Below are 25,036 nucleotides of genomic sequence, written 5' to 3'. Positions count from 1 at the left end.
CTTTTCTCTTATACTCCTCCAAAGACATACAGATCTGATCCCAGATCTTCTCTAACTCCTCTTCCTGTGATTCTCTTCCCCTTACCACTTCCTCTTGTTCTTTGCCCTCCTTATCCCCAATTAAATACTTTCCATCCATGGTTGTTGCATCAAGTTGAGTGGCAAAAGTACTTGTTCCAGGCAGGAAACCCACATTAGTAACATAAAACGAATTGACAATATTACCTGAATGGTTGTGGGAAGAGGTCAATGACTCTTGAAGAGCAACACAAAGGGGCAAGGTCGTGGCTAATCCTTCCAAAAGAGATGATTGTGGGTTCCCATTGTGTTCAACCAATGTTGTTTTAGTCCTTGCATCAGAATTTGCCTTTAAATGTTGTCCCATGGTTGATGACCCTGTGATCGGTGACCAAGGTAAAGTCATGTTCCTCTATTCCTCTATCAATGTTGTGCTGCTCTAGCGAACTGGGAACAAATTTAAGAACCAATGCCCCCTACATCTCCTCCATAATAGTTGCGGTAAACCCCAATTCCTTAGGTAATGGGAGAAATTGAGAGTGCTTCTTCTGGGTTGAGTCTATTAAATCCAAATCATCATTTTCCAAAAAGCTCGGTGTGAAGGCTCTCATCAGCACTGAGAAATTTGGCATTTTACAGTTCCACGCTTCCAATACTTGAAGAGCCTTTAGACTCTGATTCTGAGCTACCTTCTTCCTCTGTCGCACAGACATCAAATGTGTCTGTACTATTCTAATTTACTATCGCCAGAATGAGGGAACACCTTGTCTCCACTGTCAAGGGTGCTTCTTGAACCTCAAATTGGACCACTCCACATCGACTAACTTTGATAGGAACACAGCTCGGCCCACTACCACTGCGCAGCCCAGAAGCATGACACCCATACAACCTTATCCGAATACCTATGTGAGAGGGCCACATCAGCTAGTTAGTTACAACTGAATTAGTCCCCCATGTGATGTAAAGGGCTATAAATAATTGAAATCAGTAAAGTGGATTACCTTTTTGAGCATCAAACCATTCCTCTCTTCTCTTTCTTTCTGTAGGAGGATTGAGCTCCCTCGAAGAAGCTCATGTGGTAGGCAGAAACCTACCACATGATATTAGAGCCTACACTATGCCTCCTCCCAGTTGCAATCGTGTGGCGCAGGTGGTGATGTCGGTATTGCAGTGTTCGGTCGGGACTAGGGGGACTAGTGCAAAGCCAGCCTACGTGAGCGCCAGGACTGCGAAGCGTGGAGTGTTACGATTCATTAGTCCCACATCGGTAGTATGGGATGTCGTTGTGGGGTGTATATGTGTCTAGGTTCCCTCCCTCTAACAGCTAGCTTTAAGGGGTGAGTTCTCCTAAGGCACATAACAGACGGGCTCTACTACTGCAGCTGCAGTGGATGAATATCTCACCAGTCGGGACTTAATCTTGCAAGAGCTCAAGGGCAATTTACAACGAGCTCAGCAGATAATGAAAGCTGCTTACGACCACAAGCATCGTCCTTTGGAATTTCAACCTGAAGACATGGTCTACTTGAAGCTCCAGCCCTATCAACAGACCTCAATAGCCAAGCGAGCATGGGAGAAACTAGCTCCCAAATTTTATGGACCCTTCAAAGTCTTGGACAAAATTGGGTCAGTCGCCTACAAGTTGGAGCTCCCGCCATCATCCAAACTCCACCCCTTTCATGCATCACTACTCAAGAAACAAGTGGGTCCAGGGGACAAGTCTCAGGCAACCCTTCTAGCCTTCACTGATGAGGGAGTCATGGTCATGGAGCCTCGCAAGCTGATAGACTTCCGCTGGGTTCGCAAAGGGAGATACTACACCAAAGAGGCCTTGGTCGTATGGAGCAGCCTACCTGAAGAGGAAGCCACTTGGGAAGAATACTCCCGATTGAAGCAGGAATTTCCCCATGTCAATCTTGAAGACAAGATTGATCTCAAGGAGGGGGGAGTTGATAGGAACACAGCTCGGTCCACTACCACCGCGCAGCCCAGAAGCATGATACCCATACAGCCTTATCCAAATACCTATGTGAGAGGGCCACGTCAGCTAGTTAGTTGCAACTGAATTAGTCCCCCATGTGATGTAAAGGGCTATAAATAATTGAAATGCAGTAAAGTGGATTACCTTTTTTGAGCATCAAGCCATTCCTCCCTTTTCTTTCTTTGTAGGAGGACTAAGCTCCCTCGAAGAAGCTCCTGTGGTAGACAGAAACCTACCAAACTTTCTCTCCTGCAGCCAGTAGATGAGATTTGCTCGAGGAGGACGATGATAGACCATCTTTTTGGTCCATCATCTCCCCATTTCCTTTGGTCGCGTGCCTACTTAAAAGAGACCCATTAATTTTTTATGGGCCAAGGACAGCCCCCCAACCTCATTACCAGTCACGTGTTCACTTAAAACAACATGTGACTGGCCTCGGTTCAATGGACCAGAACAAACCGACTCACAAGACCGGCTTGACACTTGAACCCTTGCCGACTAAACATAGGACCTGCCATCCCTCAGCCCACCCTGTCATGCAGACTTTCCCCAAGTGGTTAAATTATTCTCTTTTTTCATGGTTACCTCAGATGACTTAGCCTCTTTTGTAGTGACTATTCTGCCTTGCAAACCAAGCAACCAGGCCTGTTCTGCCCCTTCTTCCCTCCTTCCATAGCTGGGCTTCAATGGAGGTAGCAAGAAAACGGGGTATACTAAACCCTCTGAAACATCCTCTATCTTCCTTGGAATGTCACTGGGTTTAACACCACCTAACATCACTGCAACTGAATGGAGATCGCAATCAAAAACACCTTCTAATTTTGCATCACAGATTACAGCTATTGACTGTAATACTTCCTCCTTCCAGAGATTGAATAGTAACCCAAGCAATCTAACTATTACATTGCCTTCAATCTCAAAACATTTGGTATTAGAGAGAGGACACCATTTCAAGACTGTAGCACCACCAACCTCTAAGTGAATGTTTAAAGCTTAAACCTCTACTTTGTCTTCACCCAGATCTATCAAAGCTTTACAAAATTCATAAGGAGTAATCACCATCGGCTTTTGCAGGTTTAATTCTCTGAATATCGCCTGAGCGATACCTCTCCGATCCTTTGGTGGACTTGAAGTTTCCACCACAAATTTCTTCCCCCAATCCTCTTTTTCTACTGTTGCTACCAGTTTACAACTTCTTTTTCCTTTTTCTGCAATTATCCATTTCCTATCAATGGGTTCTTCCTCTCTTTTGTTTACCCCCTTTCTTTTCCTTGCTACAGCCTCTACTTGTATTGTTTTCAGCTGCTGAGTAAAGTCACTCAGTACCTCTGCTACTACCTTCCATCCATTACCCCTTCTACTTTCTGGGAAGCAAACCAACTGCTTCTTTCTTCCTCCAAAGAATTCCTGCAGAGTTATGTAGCATCCTTTTGCATTCTTTTTGCATTCCAACTCATAACTCTTTCTTCCATCAAGGTTGAACTTCATAAAGTTCATTTGTTTACCTTTAGAACTTGCTTCTGAAACAAACTTCTACATCCATTTGATCACTTTCCAACAGTATTGTATTTTTCTTTGCCTCCCTAATCTTCAAGCTCTGCTGGCCTCTGATTCATATCTATTCAAATATGAGATCTTTTGTTTCAATCTTCATCACTTTCCTTCATCTTGCAACTTCTACAAACCTATTCTCCATCTCCCATCAGAACAAATGTCTTTGAACTACTCTCTTTCTTAAACCCAAAGCACCACTCCAATTGTTATTTGCTCTATCAATGCTCCCACCATATTCAGCTTCATTTTATAAAGAGATGGGTGCTTCAACTCCATCACCTTCCTTTCTTTCTTCTTAGAGGAGTGTGCCACTTCATTTCGCATCCATATTAAATCAGTCATCAAGAAGCTTTGGAAAAGTTCAAGGAGTATCACCCAACCTTAGATCTTCCCAAAAGAGTACCCTAGAACCACACACCACATCAAATCTGATGAGATTAAGATTGGATATACCTCTTGTATTGCTTTCCAAGGAGAGCACAATTTCAATATAGGAGCTATCTTTGCTTCCCAACCATTGTTCATCAGCCTATAATGCTTTCTATAACCTTCTGCCACAGCCTCTCTCTTTCCGATAGAAGCCTCCAAAGTCACTTTACTAACGAAGAAGTATTTATTTGAACTACATTCCCAAGTCCTAGAACTCCCTTTTCTTTGTTTTGCTGACTTGTTCCCACTTCACTAGGTGGTGCCTTTTTTCCTTCCCAAGCTCCTGGAGAAAATCCCTCATAAATTTCATTAATTTCCCTACTATCCTAGCTGGAATTCTAAAGGTGCACAGGAAGTAGACTGGTAGGTTTGCTAAGGTTACCCTAATTAGGACTATTCCACCTATAGATAAGTAGACAGGTAGCCTTAAATATTCCAATGGCTACTATTTAACCTCACACCCCAAAACCTCAACTAGCACTCTCATATTTTCATCTCTTTTTATTACTCTCATATTTTCATCTTGCAAGTTGACCCCTGCTATACAACTCTTTCCCCAATTGATCTTCAATTTGGAGACCGATTCAAAGGAACTAAAGAAATCTGAGATCTTATATTCTCCTAATTACCTCCCTCACATGATAAAACAATGTCATCTGCAAACTGTAATTGTGTGACTATCAACTCTAGGCTTCCTACCCTCCATCCTCTAAATAGGTTACTTTGGTTAGCCTCCAAGACCATCCTAATTAAAACATCAGAAATTATGGTGAAAAGGGAGATAGGGGATCACCTTGCCTCAACCCTCTTTTCGCTAGAAAGTAATCTCTATCCACACCATTAATCGGTATTGAGTACTGCAATAAGCTTAAGCAACCCTTCATTCACATCCTCCACGCTCCCCCAAACAAATTTTCTCCATGATTTCTAAAAGAAAAGACCAATTCACAAAGGCATAGGCCTTCTCTAAGTCCAATTTGCACACCAAGCCCTTCCCTCTCCTCCTCCCCTTCTCTGCTACACAACCATTTGCCACCAATATATGATCTACAATCAATGTTTTAAAGCACAGAGGTGTGATGTGAGGTGGTCCACTACCTAGAGGCGTGAGGTGTAGTTCAAAATGTAAGAGGCATAAGCATCCCAAACACAAGGAGCCACAAGCCTCCTCAAGGGGGGTGACAAGGAGAGGAGGAAGAAGAGGAAGGAGGATCTCATTTTCCTTTATTTTTAATAAAACCTTTTATAATAATGAGAATGAAGAATCCATAGCACTAGTTGAGAAGGGGGGACCTTGTCGAAGCGGATGCGAGCGAGCATGCCAGAGGCATACTTTTCTTCCCCCTAGCACACCTCATGAAAAAACACATGAGAAATACACCTCAGAGGTGTCAATGCCATTGGCATACACCTCAGGGCATTCTGAGGCTGCCTCGCCTAGAGGCGCGCCTCCAAGCATATGCCTCCCACGCCTTTTAAAACATTGTCTACAATCTGTCTCCCTTCAACAAAGGCACCTTGAAGTTGGCAGCTAAACTTCCCTAAGACTTATTGTGCAAGAATTGTGGTCCCCACACTCTTCATTTAATTTGCTCACCAAATCCCTATTGATTAAGTTATCTTTATGGGAGTATGCCTGATTCTCGAAGCAAGTTTTTCATAATTTTCTCTACTTTGTGGCACTGATACTCTAAAAAGTCAAACAACAAAGAAGGTTGGAGAAAGACCTAATGGTAATGGTTCTCCCCCCAAGGTTTACTTCAGCTCAAGGTTGAAGTACTGATAAATTGAGCAACCTAGAATGCTAGCATATTTTATTACACAGATATGACCCAAATCGACTCCAAAACAGCTTTAACCCCAATTGACCTTCACAAAGAGAGTCTTCTACACAAACCAATAAACCAACCACAAGCCAGCCATATATATGTATGTACTTTTTCAAAAACAAATAAGGTCAAATTTCAATTGTACTTCCAAGGAATCTGGATTAGTCTCAAGAGTGAGTCACTAATATGTTTTAACCTTGCATTCAATTTCTAGAACAAGGAAAACATGCTAAAAAATATAGTACAATTACATAAATAACCTATTAGATACAGTAAGTAAATCCCATGAAGGAGATTAAGAAGGATAACAAATAAAATTTTCCATTTAAGATGTGAAAGATCAACTATGAAACCAGTAAGAAGTAATTTAACAATAAAGACATGATGAGATGACGTAAGATGATATATTTAAGGCCTGTAATTCAACAATGGACATAAAGAACAAGAAAATCATCAAGAAGAGTCAATGGAAGGCTACGAGGGACATGCATTGAAGTAGAGAGAAAGATTCAAGGGCCTGTAATTCAATAATAAACATGGTACCCAATACAAACGAATAATGGAACAGGATTCATGGAGCCAAACACATTTAGTTGGGAAAAAACTATGTTGAGTTGTGTTGAGCAGTGCAAACTGCAAACTTAAAGAAAAGTATAAATAAATCCTGAAGAGAAATTTTCTTCCCAAGAAAAACGCTCCCCAAACTCATATATAGGGATGGCAACGGGGCACCCACTCCCCGTCCCCGCCCCGTAGCTTAAATCCCCGCACCCATCCCCGGCCCCGTTGGGGATGGGGAATCCCTGACATGTACCCGCCCCGCAATCAATGATCTGGGGACGGGTAATCCCCGATATTTCTCCGCCTCGATGACTGTTTCAATGGGTAAGTTGGAGGACGAGCTTGCAGAGATGCTGGCCTAAAAGCCAAAAGAGATCGATGAAATGGAATGGAGCAGAGATGTAAATCAGAGGAAGGGTTTCCATGAAAGGCCGCATGACATTTCAGTTTACAAGAACCTAAAATGCCATTCGTTTGTTCTGTTTTGATTCAATTAGCAGGACAGTCTTTCAGAAACCCTCAACTGTTGGACAATGAGGAGCTTGGACCTGATCTTGATGCAACGGTCAGCAGACGAATGGAGAGCAAGAAAGATCGAAGAAGATTGCAGACCGAGAAAGGTTGAAGACGAATTGGCGATTGCAGACTGAGCTGCACCTTTGTGCTACAGCGGTCGGCAGCCGGAGGCCGGCCATTCTACAGTGGCGACAGTGCCCGGCGGTTGGTGGACAAACGGAGAGCAAGAACGGAAGAAGATTGCAGACTAAGAAATTGAGAAGTCTCTAAGACGAAGACTGAACTGAATATGGTTGCAGATTGAGCCGCAGCTCTGTGCTACGGCGGTCAGCAGCCAGTGGTCAGCGGTTCTATGGTGGCGGTGATGCCCGGTGGTCGGCGGTTGTGCGAAGGATGAAGGTCTCTGCGCTAAGTGAAGGTTGAACAGTGAAACTGAAGAAGACGAAACAGGAATTCAAGAAACACGAATTTAGTCAAATTACTCTTACCCTAATACGTTTAATACATTATATATATGTGTGTGTGTGTGTGTGTGTAGTTGTAAATTAAAACCGGGGTCAGGGCAGGTTCGGGGATTTATAGGCAGAACTCATCCCCGTCCCATTCCCGGTTTGGGGCAAAAAAAATTCCCCGAACCCGACCCGTATGCATTTGTGACCGGGGAAAACTGGCCCCATTCGGGGCGGGGCGGATCGGGGACCCGGTTTTGTGGGTAAAATTGCCATCCCTACTCATATCCTTCCCAAGAAAAATCCTTACACTTCCGTAATCTAACAAATGAATACCTACACTAAAAAACCAAAAACCTAGAATGCAACATATAAGCCCATTTAGAACCCAAAATGCACAACTAGGGAACACCGAATATCTAGCAAAAAACCTACTGTTAGGGACTAAATTCTCTCTCTAAAAAAATACCCCAAAATAAATCATAGTTGATGTAGAAGGGATTTACCCTGTATGACAAAGAAAAAGTTAAAACAAATAGTGAAACTACCAAGAAGATATTTGCATGACTTCCTTGAGTTCAAGACACTATTCCCAACAAAACACAACCAAGCACAAGCTGGTGCTGAATAAGCATACAAAGTATTTCCAGATAACCCAACAAGCAAGAGCCATAAAGGTAGACTGAACAGATCCTATCCAATTATATAGGGTCTGGTTCCACTTCACTTGTCCTGATTATAATTGGGTCAGTTCTGAGTTTTAACATTATGTCATTATAATTGGGTCAGGATCAGTTTTGCTTGTTCCAAACCAAATAAAGACCCAAATTAGCATATTAAAAAGATAACACCAGTCTAATACATTGTTTCTCGTGATATGATTGTAATATTAGCATATTATCATTTCCAAATGTATCAATTTGACAAATTTGCAGGTTATTGTCAAATTACAAGTTAAAAATAAACAGTCAATTATAATCTGGTCTTATCAGGTCAGTCCCAAATAATAATTGGATAGGTTACGATTCTGTAACAAAGGTTGTCTAGGGTTGGATTCAGGACTGGTTCTGCACATTTATTTATCAGGTCAGGAGCCATTCTACCTAGACCCAGACCATAGCAGACCCATTGAGAGCACAAACAAAAAAGGGCATCTTCTTTTTTTAAAGCGAAAATTGATTGAAGGGATACAAAACCTACTTCTCAGAAAAAAAAAAAAAGATGGTAATAAACTGAACAACCAAAATAAAAGATAAAAACCAGTTTCTTATTCCTGCATTCAGCTATATGCACCAAACCATCAACTGCCAAATGGTAGAAGAAAATATGGCAGCTTCCCCTTCTCAAACATTTTTGTCCCAAAAAAGACATGAGAAATAGGAGCTGACTCGGCTCCTATGAAGGAGGTTGTCAGACCTATGTGGTCCCGTCCTGAGGTAGGATCTGTAAAACTGAACTTTGGCGACAGCAGCTAGGTAATCCAGGTCCTTCAGGCATTGAAGGAGTTTTCAGGAATGAAGATGTAATATCATTGCATTTTATTCTGGTCGAATTGAGGTAGATGATTCTTTAAGGGCTGAAACTTTTGCTGCTATGGAAGGAATTCAGAAAGCTAAGGGCATGCAGATATGTAAGTTGGTAATTGGAAGGGGAATCAAAATTAGTTATCAATTGGTTGCATAAGGAAGAGGATGCTGGGTGGTGGAACTACATCCATGAGAAAAGGAGAATCAGGTGGCTGTTACAATATATGGAGGTCTCTTTTCAGTGGGTTAAAAGAGAGACCAATTACTTGCTGACACATTGGCCAAACAAGCGGTGGGAAGGAACCAACTGCTTTCGGCTTTGTTGTAATTTGTATTGATTCTGGGAGAGTTAAGACAGTCTATCCCTCCCTTGCTTGTACACCCTTATACTTTTTCTTATTTTAATGAATTTCAGTTATTGATCAAAAACAAGAATAAACTACTAACTAAACATCTAAAACCCAGATTACCAACCTCATCAACTCCTGGCAACTTGAGCCCCAAATTTGCTGCTTGTTGTGGTGTACTAGCTAAGTAAACAGATGCCCAATGCTTGCTACCAAATGAAGTACCATCAACACGCTGAGATTGAATGATTTTGTTGAACACAGACCAATCAGCTTCTGAATTTTCTCTTACAATTTCTTTATTGTCTTCACTTGCAAGCTTTCTTCCCAGAAATCCACTTGCACCTTCTTCCAAAAGCCTACCATGTTGTCTGGACACAAAAGTACACCAACATAAAGTTATGTTTTAACCAGTGCCGAACCCCAAAAAGACAATGATAAAGGGTGGAATCAAACCTCCTGACAGGCCGATGGGATTGAAGAAATTTTTCTGCATCTAAAATTGAGTTAGTAATGTCAGTTGTTACTTGAGATCCCACCCAGTGAGTCCTTTTCATCCATGCCTCAGTGCTGCAACCATTGGGAGCCTGACTCTCAATCCATTTATAAAGGCTTGGGAGTTCAATACCAGCCCCATCAAGTTGTTCCTGTGAGAAAAGCATGTAAACAAATACAGGAAGTGCACAAAAGATATAACACAAAAGAAGTTGAGACTCACATGGTTGTGAAAACAAGTAGCTAGCTCAGCAACTTAGCATTGCAACTTAGCATTGCAACTAGAAATAGATTTCATTACCAGACAACAGTTTGCCTTAGGATGCATATCTAAGAAATATCACTACTTTTTTCTTTCTATTTCCTCCCCCAGGGGTGGGGAATGAAATCTTAAAAATTAGAATGCTCCTAATATGAATAATTAACTACATATATACCCATTAGTATGCAAACATATCAGTGAAAACAGAACAAGAGTAGACTAGGCAAAAGCATTTCAATGAAAACAAACGTTCATAAGATGGTGATGCAGACAAAGCAAGGAAATAATCCATGGAGAATTAAACCAGTTTTCTGATTCCTATGCAAATTTCAGAAATTTGAGATGATAGTATACCAGCATTCTTTGAGTTTTTTTAAATTTATTTTTTAGTCATAGGTGTCTGAAAAATAGGATTTTATGTTTTCTAGAAATTGACAATTATTCAAAATTAGGAAAATAGATTTGAGATAGGAATTTTTATGTAGGACTAGAATGGATAGTTGTGAAGGGAGACCAAGTTTGGTCATGTTTCAAATATATTTTCACTAAAGGATAAAATACTAGCATTGTGGATAAAATTCAAGATTAATAGAATCTAGAGATCCAAGTCAAATTTTGGGATGATATTTGGAGGGATGACATGTGAAATATGGATGTAATTGGACACGGTTTGACAAAAGAAAAAGAAGAAATGATTGGGTTACCATTTATGAAAATTTTGATTTCAATGAAAATAAAGAGAACCCAACCTAGATCAATTTACAATCCTTTAAAAATGCTAAATGAATACATATTGAAGGAGAGACTATGGCAGTTGAAGGATGCATTGGCTTCTTGAATGAAGAAAAAGGCAATAGAGAGAGAAAGATGAGAGAAAACTCAAAATCACTGTAGGGCATGGGAATCACTCACCACACATAGCATAAGCTGTAAGATCTCAAATAAACTTCATTCAACATCTTTTATGTTTTTTTCACTATACACATATATTAGACACAATAGAGGTGGCCAATCCTACTAGAACTAGGAAAAACAATTACAATTGCCACTAACATAATAAAATTCTATAATTTCTAAACTACTTAACAAATGATTTGGAAATTTTAAATGCAAATAAACTATGAACAGACAATCAAACTAATATCACACCCCCCCCCCAAGGAGATGCAAATTCACCAAAATACCCCTACTCACATAAAATAAAGTACATAATTTTTTTCAAAAAAGAAAAAACCAGTTTTTCTTCCTTCCTCCTGCATCACAAACATACCAACACCAAACTCGACATCTATATTTCTTTCAGTAAGAATTTAGCACAATGGATAGGATGCTGTATAGCTAATTGGAAATCTAGATTGTGGACCTCCCACTACCTTCTTTATATCATTAATAAAAGTTCAATTTCTATTAACAACAACTAAAAAGGAAGTTAAGGTGCATATATTTACTAATTTTACAAATGATAAAAGATACACCAACAACTCTATACATTGTGATACTAGCTCAGTAGCTCTTCCTTCTTGAAACATCGTTCTGACTAGCTCAGATTTAAATCCATCACGACATTATCCAAAGTTATGTCAGGATTTACAAATCTGTAATTCAGTTTTGGACAGGTTGATTGTTTTATATTATCCCCAGGCTGGGTGAGGGCATGGTCTGGGTGATCAGCTCGTAAAGCAGAGATTAGTTAGCCATGCAACTAAAACTACCCATCCAAGTTGCATCCCTTCCACTAATGCAAATTCATCCAGTTATTCAGACTGAATTGATACGCTTAAGGGTTGGTCACTGGCTGAAACCTTTGGAGCTTTTTTCAGATTATTCCATGGCTGACCTTTTGAGAAAGTGGAAAGAAATAGCTACCTCGGCCCAGTGCAAAAGGACCTCTAGACCTTCTTGGTCCCCCCCTCCTTCAGGATTCATAAAACTGAATTTTGATGGTTGTAGCATAAGGAATCCTGGGCCTTCGGGGATTGGGGGAGTTTTCAGGAATGAGGCTGGGATTACTAATGCCATGTTCTCTCCCTATTGGAGAGGGTGACTCTCTTACGGCTGAGAGTTTAGCAGTTCTGGAAGGAATCAAAAGAACAAGAGAATTTAACATTCGGTGCTTGGTCATTGAAGGGGACTCGAAGGTGGTGATTAGGTGGTTGAAGGAAGACAGCAATGGCTTGTGGAGCTACAGAAATGAAAAGAAAAAATTTAAATGGCTAAGGAGGGATATTGAGGTGAAGTACAGTTGGGTGGAGAGAAGTGCTAATTCCATGGATGATGGGTTAGCCAAGCAAGGGATGCTTAAGGACTCTTTGTTTTGGGCTAATTTTTAGCTTTCTTTATTGTTCTCTGTTGTGGGGGAGTTAAGATATTTTACCTCCCCTTTCTTGTACTTAAAGTTTCACAATTTTTATAATCTAATAAAGCATTTTGTTATTGATAAAAAAAAAAAAAAGAAAATACCAATTTACAAGAATACACACACAGATTTTGTATAACTTTTCTTGATTGGTAATTTGTAAAACATTTATCAACAATCAAATACTTTACTCAAAATTGAGGGAAGAAAGAGGCAGACCAACAAGTTGGCACTCTCTGTCTCCAATCCATCCAGAACATTTTCCCACTCTTCCACGAAAATTCTCATTTCAGTCTTAACTGCCATGTCCAACTAAAAAATGAAAAATAAAAAACAAAACTAAGTCAGTGACAATGGATAAGCTCCAAAGGGTTAAAGAAATGGAACTACAAAAATGGGATTAAGCTTACATCATCCCCACTAATGGTCTGTGCCAATTCTGCTCGGACCTCACTCTCCACACGATCAAGTGACTCCTTCTCAAGTGATTCTTGCGCCTCGGCTGCCTAAAAATTAGAATGAGACAAGGAAAAAGACACGGAAAAAATAAAAGGGAAGATTAATCAAATGAAAGAGAATAATACCTTACTCTCAACTTCCAAGAACTCAGCAAGGAGTTCTTCTACTTCTTCATCAGTCAAAGGTGTCTGCACAAAGAAAATTGACACTTACAAATTCAATCCATATGACATATTAATTATAATAAGAGGCTTCACGTTTGAAACTGTTTAACCAAATGGTCCAAGCAAGCTGACAAACTAAACCCAACTAACAAAAGGACCAAACAATTAACAACAAAAGCAGTCGCTGACACATTCCAACCTTGATAAATAATTGCTGCAACTTGCAAGTCCTCATGCAAGTTCAAGCACCCTTTTTTTGTTTGAAAATATGTGGTAGGAACCATAGTTGTCAAGGCAACACCTAGGGCTGTAGTCAGCTTGAACTAGCTACATCCACATCCGATCCGATTATCAAATCTTTAGATCCAAGATTTGATATGTCGGGCTCATATTGGACTCAGATTTAATCTGTATTCACCTTATTATGAATACAAAAAACTAAAAACTAAAAAAGGTTTTAAAAACTAACAACTTTTAACTTGTACATGTATAATAAATGTATATAAACGAAAGACCAGACTGGTGCTCATCCCCAAATTGGTGCATTCTTTGTAAGGCTAATGGTGAGACTTGTTATCATTTACAAATCTCTTCTCCTTTCGTTGCATGTAGTCAGGAAGGGTTTTTCTCTCTCTTTGGTGGCTGGTGAATGGTACCTCCAAATATGGCAAGGTTATTCTATGAAGTGACTTTCACATGGCCAAGAAAAATAGGGAGGGTTGTGTGGAGATGCACAATGGCAGCAATTGTGTGGACAATAAGAGCAAGAGAGAAATTTTCGGGGAGGAAAGAAGTCAGGAGGCAATGTGTGAGTGCATAATGGCTAGGGTGGTGCATTGGGTCAAATCCATGGAGTTTTTTTCTTACTATTCATATGATGACTTGTGGAGAAAGTGGGGAGAGGTGGCTCCATCTTCCACGAGGAAATTAAGAGTCCATAAACAATGGACACCAACTGAGGAGGGATATATTAAATTAATGTTTGATGGAACATTTAATAAAAAGTATTAGGTAAAACAATAAACAACAAATTGAAAAAATCAATTTCGGGTTTTATTTGCAACATTTAATAAGACAATGTGACATGATAAGAGATAAAGTAAACGGAATATCAAATGTAAGTGAAATACTTGCCTCGAGATGAGCTCCATCATCATGTTCAGATGTGGATGGTTCACCATCACCTGAATCATCAACAAATGAATCACTAGAAGTGGTTTCCACATCTTCTACTTCCCCCTGTTGTTCCTCCATTCCAATCACAACTTAAGTCTTATTTATGTAAGTCCCCTACGTTAACATATGCCCAAGAAACAAACGTTTTAGCAAGATGAAAATCCATAAATTATGATGATTGATATCCTCCACCAACAAGACACAAATTGTCAAAAACCAAAGAAATATGAAAGGCAAGCACATTTAAGTTTGGATAAATGCAAAGTTTTTTAACTAAATCTATTTGTACAGTTGCACAAGTATATAACTACTTATTTTCCCTTAATCAAGATACTTTCTACTTAATTTTTTTTTTATCAATCAAGATACTTTCTACTTAATTATTGTTCAAAAGTGTTCCAATAGATTCAAATTTAAGAACTTCGATATCCTCAGCACCAGCTAGCTTTTTTCCTTATATACACAATGGGGGGCAGTCCATCCCCCACACCCATAACCAACCCCCCCCCCCCCCAAAACCCTGGTGGTAACAGGATTAAATCCCAAATCTCCACTACAACCAACCAGATACCATTTTTTTATCAGAAATGATAACTTTCATTAAAGGTAAATTAAAACTGAGATACAGGAGTCACCCTTATTAGAAGAGGTTGATCTAATAAACACCAACCATTACAGAACTGCCCAGTAAAGTCTCTCCCTTACAGTCCCTTGTTTAACTAAAGCATCAGCAAAACCATTTGCTGACCTCCTTACCCACTTGAAACAAACACCCACCTCCCTTGTTATGCTAAGTATTTCCCTCATAAGCTGTCTATATTGCCAAATTCCCAGCTGTCCTGATTGCATCCACCCAATTACCAACTTGGAGTCCCCCTCTATCTCAATCTACTTTAGCCCCAATTGTTTGGCCAGTTTTGCACCTTGATATAGTGCCAAGATTTCTGATCTTAAGGAATCTCCAACTCCAACTGGTCCTGAATATAAACCAATATCTTACCTTCATATCTCTGAAAACACCCCCTATACCAGATGGGCCCGGATCACCCATGGAGCTTCCATCGAAGTTCAGTTTTGCCCTCTGTGGTGTCGGTGGGGACCAAACCTCCTGTGCCACAGCTTTGGAAGAAGTTGTATTTGCCACAGTACTCCAGTTTCTAGAAATGTTTTCAGCTGAGAAATCCTTAAAAAGATCACAAGATTTCAACCAATGGATAACCTTGGATTAGGGTGGATACAGAATGGAGAATAAATTAGTAGCCCAATTCTGAACAGTTCCTATATCCTACTACTGGGTTCAAAAAATGTTGTTCCGAGTCCAGATACTTGTGGAATTGTAAGCACTATTCTGCAATCTCTGGATCATAATATCTGCAAATTTTGGTGCTGAATGCATTTTGATTGTCTTCACCTGCAAATCTCAGCCTAATCCAATTACAATCTTATGGTTTTTAGTAAGGTGGTACTGTTAGATTTTGTTTTATAGACTACAACATTTTTGTCTACTTTGCATATTTAACACCTGTCATGCCCCATTGTCCATAATACCTTAAGATCTGCCTTTTTCTTACTTATCCTCAAAAATATCTGGCTTTGTTTTCACAAAACTCCCTTTCAGTTTATCAATAAAATTTAGAAATATCTTTTTTTTGATAAGTGAATAAAATTTAGAAATATCCACCTTTAAACAATCAGATAAACACTAAGGGATCCTTATAAATAAATAATTGCTTGGGGGATTCAAAAAGAATGCAAATGATGTAGCATGATGTATGAAAATTATGATAGCATGGAGAAAATAATGCCATACATTGTCCTCAGGCCCCTGTTGCTGACTGTAGATAAATAATTACAGGCATTCATATGTATATGGTTACAAAGTCAAGTAAGTTTTTTTATTTCATTGGATGGGCGAAGAAATTCTTTTTAGAAGATAAAAAAATCAAGGAGAAAGAGTACATAAAGGAGATGAGACCATAAAAACTTAAGTGGTCAAGAACCAACCAGATACCATACCAACTGAACAAAAGCTTAGTTAAACATTAAAGCAAAGGAATCTATCAAAAAAATATATTAAAGCAAAGGAAAATAGTATGAATTCCTGGAAATTTTCAAGATTGCTTGTTTACTAGAACCACTCCTACGAAAAAGCTTGCAGGTTAGCTTTCCTATAGTCAGGAATTGCAATTGGGTCGGTGAAGAATGAGCTAAAACCCACCCATTTAACAAATCGACTCATGTGCAACCCATCCTTATAAAGCCTAAATGGAAGACACCTAGACACCTACCCACATCCACTCTTAACCCAACCCAACCTACACCCACCCACTCTAACCAAACCACTAAAGAGAGTGAGAAAATGAAGGACCAGGAGGGTCAAAGACAGTAGAACAGAGTTTGTAGACAAGACCAGGATTTGGGAGTTTGGACCTTGTTATTGCAACCAATGGGCATGATGCAGGATGATAATGGAGAAAGATCCACTATTTGATGCTTAAGAATTGATCCTAGAATAAGTGAACCCAAACCAGCCAAAATAATAGTTGCTTACAGTATTTGCAACCAAAAATATGGCAATAACACTTAAAAACATAACAATCAAAACCAACATCTATAATTTTATTCTTGATATAAGTTCTTACATTTGAAGTTTTTTTTATAAGTAACTTCGATTTTATCAATCAACTACCAAAAGCATTGCAAGCATCCCTTAGAGAGGCACGAGATGATAACTCTCTAACAGAAAATATAAAAATAAAAAACAAAACAAATTACATTTGAGCCCAATACAATATGTTTCCAACTACCCCTTGCTTAGCTAGCGCATTAGCCATCCCATTTGCCATTCTCCTATACAATTATACCCTTAAATTCATGTTTTGTAGTAAGCCATTTAATTTTTTCTTCTTAGAAGAGATTCACACAACCACTTCCCAACTCCTCTAAACATCAACAAAAGAAAATTATGAGAACAATTTCAAAGTCCAAATCTAGACAATCACACTGGCTATCACAATTGAAAAGTTCTCACCTTGGTGCAGCCGGTACTCCGTAACGGAGGAAGACTCACGGAGAAAGCCAATGGCAACAACACTGAACCTCTGATTTTGCAACCCGACAAGGCCTAGTGACCTTAACCTCTACGCACGTAGATGGTGATAAAGAGTTTAGGGCTCTATGGCTCTAAACAAGACCCACCAGAGAAGGAACAAGGCAAGAAAGAAGATGACGATGATGATGATGACGAGTCCTCGGAGACCAAGGAATACCTTAGTATTCAAAAATTCAAACTGCATGTTACAAAGATCGGCCTAGATTATATAGAGTCGAGAAAGGAGATGCTACAATTTTGACACCTAAAGAACATTCTACCAAATTAGCTAAACAAAAAGGGTAATCGACTCTAGAAGATAGGTGTAAGATTGAAATAGAAATTGTTGTTGATGGTGTTTGACATGTAATTTCCCTGTCAGGCAATTGCTCAATGTGATATTCGATGATGGGTAGGCTCTGTTACTGTCACATACCGGTAGTTGTCTACAGATCTATAATAGATGTTAGATAAGAAGTGTAACCGACCTTCGGGAATTGTCTAGGCATCACAAAAGTCTTGGCGAATAAGGTGAGTGTGCTAGATGGGATGTTGTTCATCGCACCAAGGAAACAGACCATGTGCTCGAATGCCATTCTAGTTTCGCAATTTCATAGGATGAGTCCTAACACTGCACTTGGTTTTCGTCGCATCACAACCTTGCTTCCTCGTCACACTGCACCCAAGGTTCAAAATTTCGATACGATACATCCCGTATCGGGCATATCGTATCGTATCAGTGGCTTCACGACACACCTATTTAAAGGGATTTTGGGAACCACTCCTTTTGAATAAAAAATATGGTTAAAATTAAAAATATGTCCAAAAAACAAATTTTGAAAAAAAAAACTAGAAAATATAAACACACATTATTTTAAGAATCGATACGCCCTTGCCAATACACGAGGGTGTATCGATATTTTGAACCTTGACTACACCCGCTCTCATCATTACTTCTCTCCTTTGTCTAAGAATTTTCTTGCATTCCTTTCTTCCCAAGTAAACCAAACCACAACTGCTCTCATGCATCTCTACATAATTCTTCCCCTTTCTTAGGCCAAACAAAGGTAGAAGGATCAAATAGTAGCATGTTAACCTCTGTTGGTACGTTCCCTATACATCCAAACAAAGAGAAAAACCAATTCCAGATATCTACAACAAAAGGACAGGATATTACAAGGTGATAACAACCCGATAGATTTACACAAGACACACCAATTTGGAGACAAACACAAAGAGGATCTTCTTTTCTATAACAAGCCCAAAGTGTTGATCTTCCCATGAGCTACTTCCCAACAAAAGGCTCCCGTCTTGGGTGGGATGGATCTACACCAAATTTTTTAAAAGGAAAAGCAAGAGGAGCCAAAGAGAGACACAAAGACTTGAACAAAGAAGCACACGAGAACAAGCCTTTAGCGTGGGGGCCCAAATACACCTATATGATTTAGAGGGGTCTAGATACACACTATCAAGAATTTGTGAGAGAACATTCATCAAAAAAATGGAATTTGTGAGAGAACCAAACTAAAATTCACATCATCATCCCTAGTGTTTTAAAAGCACAAGGCGCAAAAAAAAAAGCGCAAGGGCCAATTTGAGCCTGAGGCGCAAGTCGAGGCGCACGCCTTTTTAAGAAAGGCACAAATTTAAAAAAAAAAAGGCTAAAAATAAAAAAAAAAGTTGAAATTTTCAAAATAAATGCCAATTTTTTTTAAAAATGCAAACAATATCAAAAAATATTAAACATAATGTTAATAAAAATATAAACTTAAATTTTAAAATAAATGATTTAAAAAACTTATTATCTAAAATTAAAATACATAAACATAACATGTAAATTGTATTCAAATGAAATTTTAAAAATAAAAGCAGACATATAAAGCATTTTCAAGCATGTAAAGCCCACAATCTCTTTTTTTCCTTAATTGCATTACTTCAAGTAGCTAATGTGATGTAAAACATATTGCATTCTTGATTCTATGAGTCGCCTTTGTACCACACCCCTCGAGGCAAGCCAGAACAAGTCTATGGTAGGGCCTTTGTACCCCCTATTTGCTCATGTTGTTCATTCATTCATTGCAATAAAATATCTTCTTATAAGGTAATGAAAGTGGTAAAATCATTATTTTTTATGTGAGAAATAAGAATTTCAGACCCTAACATAGACATGTCTAGGCTTGCCTCGAGGGGCGCGGTCGGGGGTCGGGGGTGGAGCCCCCGGCCCAACCGTTAAACTCAAAAAAAAGCAAAAAGCGCAAAATTCTAAAAAGGCGCACACCTGGGCTGAGGTGCAAGGCGCATCAAGCGTGTGCCTTTTGAAAGGGGTGCACCTAGGACCTGGGCGAGGCGCATACCCCAACGCGCCTCGCCTTTTAAATCACTAATCATCCCTTGGACCTCTTCAGAAGCCAATGTCCCAATTACGACCCATAGAAAGTAAAGGAGCAATGAATTTCAAAACCTCATTCTTGTATAGAGAAACGGAATACAAAGAAAGTAATAGGTCCTTCATAAGAGAGGAACCGACCAAGATATCTTCCCAAAATCTGGCTAAATCCCCAAAGCAAACGTCATACCTAATAAAACTGAGAAACTGGAGAAGAATCATGAATAGATTTCCGCAATGATGTTGAAATAGCCCAATGTGATACACTTGCATCTGAACCAAATTCCACCCTTTCATGTATACTAGACACTACCTCATGCCACGACCTCTCCCTCTCCAATGGCCACCTCCATAACCATTTTCCTAGTAAAGCCACATTCTTCCTATCAACATTAACAACCCCCAACCCGCCTTCTTGAATACTTAGGCAAACTATCTACCACCTTACTAAATGGTCTTTGTTTTCTTCACCTAGCTCTATAAAAAAGGAAAAAAAAAAACATTAGTTTCACAACCTTTTTTACCTTCTTTTGAGGGGATCTTAAAGACTGAAAGATAATAGATTGGCAAAATTTTACAACAGAGATTTTATTAGCATGATCTTGCCTCCTAAAGAGATGTAATTCCTCTTCCAAAATAGGGTTCCATATCCTATTTTCCATGGGGTTTGCTCCTAGGAAGAGACCCAAATAAATCGAAGGCCAACTAGAGATGAAATACTCTAGAATGGTTCTACTACATTTACCTCTCCTTCCTCCATATCAAACCTTTCTCAAAATTAATCTTTAGATTAGAGACAGCTTCAAATTTCCTAACCAACTCCTTCAAACTCCCTACCAAATTCTGCTCTCTTCCTATATATATCAGCAAACTAAAGGTGAGTAACTGATATCCTATTCCTGCCTACTTTCCAACCATTAATCTCCTCCTCCCTATCAGCCTTTGAGATTAACCTACTAAAGACATTTGCTACAAGAGTGAAGTGGAAAGCTGATAAGGTTCCCCTTGCCTCAAACCTCTACAAGCCGAACAAAGCCTTTAACCATCCCATTTACAACAACAAAATAGTGACTTGATTCTAAACTCCCAAAAACCTAATTACACCACCTCTCCCCAAAGCCACAATTTTTCATCACCTTAATCAAAAATGTCCAATCCACCAAATCATAGGCCTTCTCTAAGTCTATCTTGCACACTGTAGTGAGAATGGGTCAAAATGGGCCTTAGTGTTTTTTACTTCTTTTAAGTAGTGTTTATGTTTAAGTTTGTTGGTTATGGGCTTTTTTTTGTTCTCTTTAATTATCTATTTAGTGTTAGCCACCTCATTAAGGGCATCCAAGTAATTGTACTTAATTTTAGAATTAAGTTAGTAAAAGAGATCAAGGGGGCTAGAGAAAAAGGTTCGAACTCTCCTTTCTCTCTTCCCTTCTCTTCTTCCACAACCTACTGTTGAAAACCTCTTTATTCTTTTTTCTCTTCCTTCCTTTCTTTCTTTTCCTATATTTTCTAAATTACTGCAGGTGTATTTCTCAACTTGGTATCAGAGCAGGTTTTCATTTTTCGACTTCTTTCTCTTTTCTTTGCCCATAAATAGTGTGTATGGAGAACTGATCAGTTGATCAATCAACAACTTATGCAGCCCAGTTAGAAGGGTTTTTGGGGAGTTTTTGTGGAGGTTTTAATCCTTAGTTGAAGCCCAAGGAAGGTTCTTGGAGATTTTTCCTGAAAACCGTAGATAACTGAAAAAATCTTGTTACATGTCGTAGAGACATTTTGCACCAGACACTTGGGGATCAGAGGTAAGATTTTTTATTTCCATTAAGGGTGGTTTTGGTTGGACTGAGTTCTAGAACCTCTTGTAGGAGCGGTTGAAGTTCCTCTCTTTCTCCTCATCCTGTCAGGTCCTGTAAAACCCTATTTTTTGGGTGTTAAAGGGTTGTTCTTTGCTAAGAACGGTAATTCTAGCCTACAAAAACCCTAATTTGATTTCGTTTGCATCTGTTTACTCAATGGAGCAAACTAGAGGAGAGAACAAATATTCCACAAATTCCAGGTTTGGACATGGGGGGTCAATGGAGAATCTTTTTGAAGTTGTGGTTACTGTGAACTTAGATGGGACCAATTATTTAGCTTGGTCTCAATCTATTAAGAGACATGTGTAGTAGAGGGAAATGGGGTTACGTTACCAAGAGCAAGAAGAAACTGGAGGAGGATCCTACCTATGAAAGGTGGATGCAAGAAAACTACACAGTAGTAGATTGGTTAGTGAATTCTATGCAACCACACATTAGTCAACATTACCTGTGGGTGGAAACGACAAAGTGTGGGATAGTGTCACGGAGACCTATTCCCAAAAGTTTAATGTTGCACGGGCCTACAAATTAAAGAATGATGTGAATAATCTAAGACAAGGGAGAAGTCCTTTAGTCATCTACTTCTCTATGTTGAAATCTCTTTGGCAACAGATTGATCTGATGGAAACTGTTGTTTGAGGTTATACATAGGATGTAGAAACGTATAAGAAGTTGGTGGAGTGAAATCAAGTCTTTGAGTTCCTTACCGGACTCAACCCTAAGTATGATATTGTGAGGCAAAATGTTTTAGCAAAGGATGAGGTAAATTTGTTTCAGGTGTATGCTATGGTGAGCAATGAGGAGAGTAGAAGACAGGTTTAGTCTGTCAAGTCGCAGGTTGATCACTATGCCAATGTCAAGATGAAACCAAACGTTAACACTAGGATAAAAGATGTTATCTATGAATACTACAAGAAGCCTAAACACACTAAAAACACCTCCTCATAAGGTGAACAAGAACAGGGTAGAGAGAAGTTTGTGGGAGAACAGCTTGCAACCGCCAGGGCTGAGTATGAGGAGTATGTCTGAATAATGAGTCATTTGGAGTCCACTGCTAAAGCTTCAAAGATTGTTCCTTCCTCTACATATGCTCAGGTATTTGTGCCACTACACATCATACTTCTATCTCAGGTACTCATAAAACCCCGTGCATAATTGATTTTGGTGCTTCTTACCATATGACCAATGTTTCACAGTTATTCACCTCTTACCAACTCCTTTCTAGCTGGGATAAGATATCCCTTGTTGATGGTTCTCTTGCCCCTATCATGGGAAAAGGAAACATTAAGACCTCCCATGCCACGACCTCATCTGTTTCTTCATGTACCTAAACTTAATACCAATTTGCTTTTAGTTAGTAATTTAACTAAATCCATGAATTATAATGTGACCTTTTTCCCTTCATATTGTGTTTTTCAAGACATGAAATCTTAGAAGATGATTGGGAGTGGCTATGAGGCGAATGGGATCTATCTATTAGACATGCCAAAGTAAAGCCAAGTAAAACTTAAGAGAACTGCATATGTTTTAGAGTCCACTAGTCGTATTGTGTTATGTCATAGTCGCCTCGGTCATTTGTCCTTGTCTTCATTGAGACATTTGTTTCTAGAATTATTTAAAGGAATCAATCTATCAAGTCTACATTGTGAGTCTTGTGAGTTTTCAAAGCATTGTAAGAACACTTATCCTTCAAAAAAATAAAAGATCGACTATTCCTTTTAATATTGTTCACTCTGATGTGCATGGGCTTTACCATTTACCATGTATGGGTGGCTATAGATATTTCATCCTATTTATTGATGATTTATCACGATATACCTGGATTTACCTTATGTGCTCTCGTGCTGAAGTGCCTAAACTTGTGCAACAGTTACTCAGCCAATACCAGCTTTCAAAAACCCCAAACCAAACAATCTAACCTAAGCCACCACTTTCAAAGGTTCTAGACCACCTTACCCCTCCAAACACCCTTAAACAATATTAAACAGCACTAAATAAGTCTCAATGTCCACTGCACCAAGGTGCAAGAACAGAAGATGTTTTTTGTCTAGAGTTGGGTTGCCTCCACGACAAGAAGTTTGATTGGTAACTTCTGAGTCAATAGCATCATTATAGGATGAAAATTTGGTTTACCCCAACAACAATAAGGATGCCTAGATTATGCAAGCAAACTCCTACACATATATTCCAGACAAAACTCAAATTTGGTGGTTTCAGCTTTGGAAATCCAGGCAGATCAGGTATAGGAGTCTATGGAATCATTATGGCACTCAAATTACAGCACTTTTGTAGTGGAAGGCAATTCAGTGGTGGTTATAGGCTGGTATCATAATGATGCATTAGGAACTTGGCAGCAAGGAACCCTATGAAAGAGGTAAGGAGTCTAATTAGAGAGCTGGGAGCATCTACTTTGTAGAGTCACCGATCAGCAAATGCATTAGCAGACCCTTGGCTAGGCAAGGGGCAAACCACAATCAACTGTTTTTTGGGGGTTACAAATCAGGCAATGTAATTAGAATATGCTGAAAAGAATCAAGGGGTGGGATGAAAAATACCCAATCTTTGTATCATATTATTCTTTTATAATTTTAATAATATTGGAAGTTACCAATCAAGGAAAAAAATGTCATGTCTTAGTGTCTTTACCAAGAAAATTAGCTATTCTTTTAAACTCATCTCACTAACAATACTGTCTATCTACTAAAACTCTTGAGTGTAAGGAAATGAAAGGCCAAGTCCAACTAATTTGTCAGCCTCAACTAATTTTTTTCCAATAGAGAAAAAATGTGGCAACATATACCATATTTCCATGCCTCAATTTCCATTTTAGACATAAGCAAACTATTGATACAATCATACCATGGGATATGTATCATTTTTTGTAGTGTCAATGTCAGGAAATAGTTCCTTCTTTTTTCCTTCTTTAGGGACATAATAAGCCAACTTTAAAATAAGTTAATGAATGTCATTGGTGGTACAACTAACAATACCATTAAACACTACCCAAATTAAGTACAACCCAGATGACCTTCACCTTGACTTCCCAGCATCCACTATTCATTTCTCCTCCGCCTCCCGTTTCTGAACATCATCAAATGTTCAAAACACACACACAACTTATCTCAACCACTTCAACAGGCGAAACCAAAGCAACCAACAATGAAACGACTCAAGACAATTCAATTAGCAGAGCAATAATCATATAAAATAAAGGCTCTACTACGCTCCAAAAAATCAAAACCACAAATCACCAGCATACTCGACCCTGCAATTACAACTTCCGGCCCTACCTAAAGCATGAAGGGAAACATAAACAAAAAAGTCATGTATATAAACTACATCGGATACAGAGATTATTCAACATGAATTGTAATGAAACAAAATTGAAAATAGTTGGAACAGCTCTACAAGTGTTTTAACTCTTAAGTTCGAGCACGGGACTTACCTGTAGATTTCTAGGGTTCGAAATGAAAGCCAATCGACGCGGCAGTCAGATAGAGAGAGAAGTAGGGGGGGAGGGTTTATTGCATTTTCAATATTTTCTGAAAAGGGGACAAAACCATAGAGAGGGAGAAACGTATAAC

General features: G+C 39.0%; 1 protein-coding gene across 9 annotated transcripts in view; it reads right to left on the bottom strand.

Moving 5' to 3' along the window:
- The window catches only part of ATRX (P-loop containing nucleoside triphosphate hydrolases superfamily protein), a 110,164-nt gene extending 85,128 nt beyond the window's left edge, over positions 1–25,036 (bottom strand). For 3 of the 9 annotated variants that reach the window (XM_088894850.1, XM_088894851.1, XM_010266557.3), the window contains exons 1-7: positions 24,898–25,036; positions 14,081–14,236; positions 12,908–12,970; positions 12,734–12,829; positions 12,543–12,635; positions 9,667–9,857; positions 9,338–9,581 (exon numbers count right to left, since the gene is read on the bottom strand). In XM_088894850.1, coding sequence (XP_088750976.1) covers positions 9,338–9,581; positions 9,667–9,857; positions 12,543–12,635; positions 12,734–12,829; positions 12,908–12,970; positions 14,081–14,200 — 807 coding nt within the window. In that variant the 5' untranslated portion in view covers positions 14,201–14,236; positions 24,898–25,036. The other 6 variants (XM_088894852.1, XM_088894855.1, XM_088894853.1 and 3 more) reach the window with 4 other exon arrangements.

This window comes from Nelumbo nucifera, chromosome 1, assembly GCF_055504915.1.
Source record: "Nelumbo nucifera cultivar China Antique chromosome 1, China Antique-T2T, whole genome shotgun sequence".
Lineage (NCBI taxonomy): Eukaryota > Viridiplantae > Streptophyta > Magnoliopsida > Proteales > Nelumbonaceae > Nelumbo > Nelumbo nucifera.
This window is presented reverse-complemented; position numbering and strand designations above follow the sequence as displayed.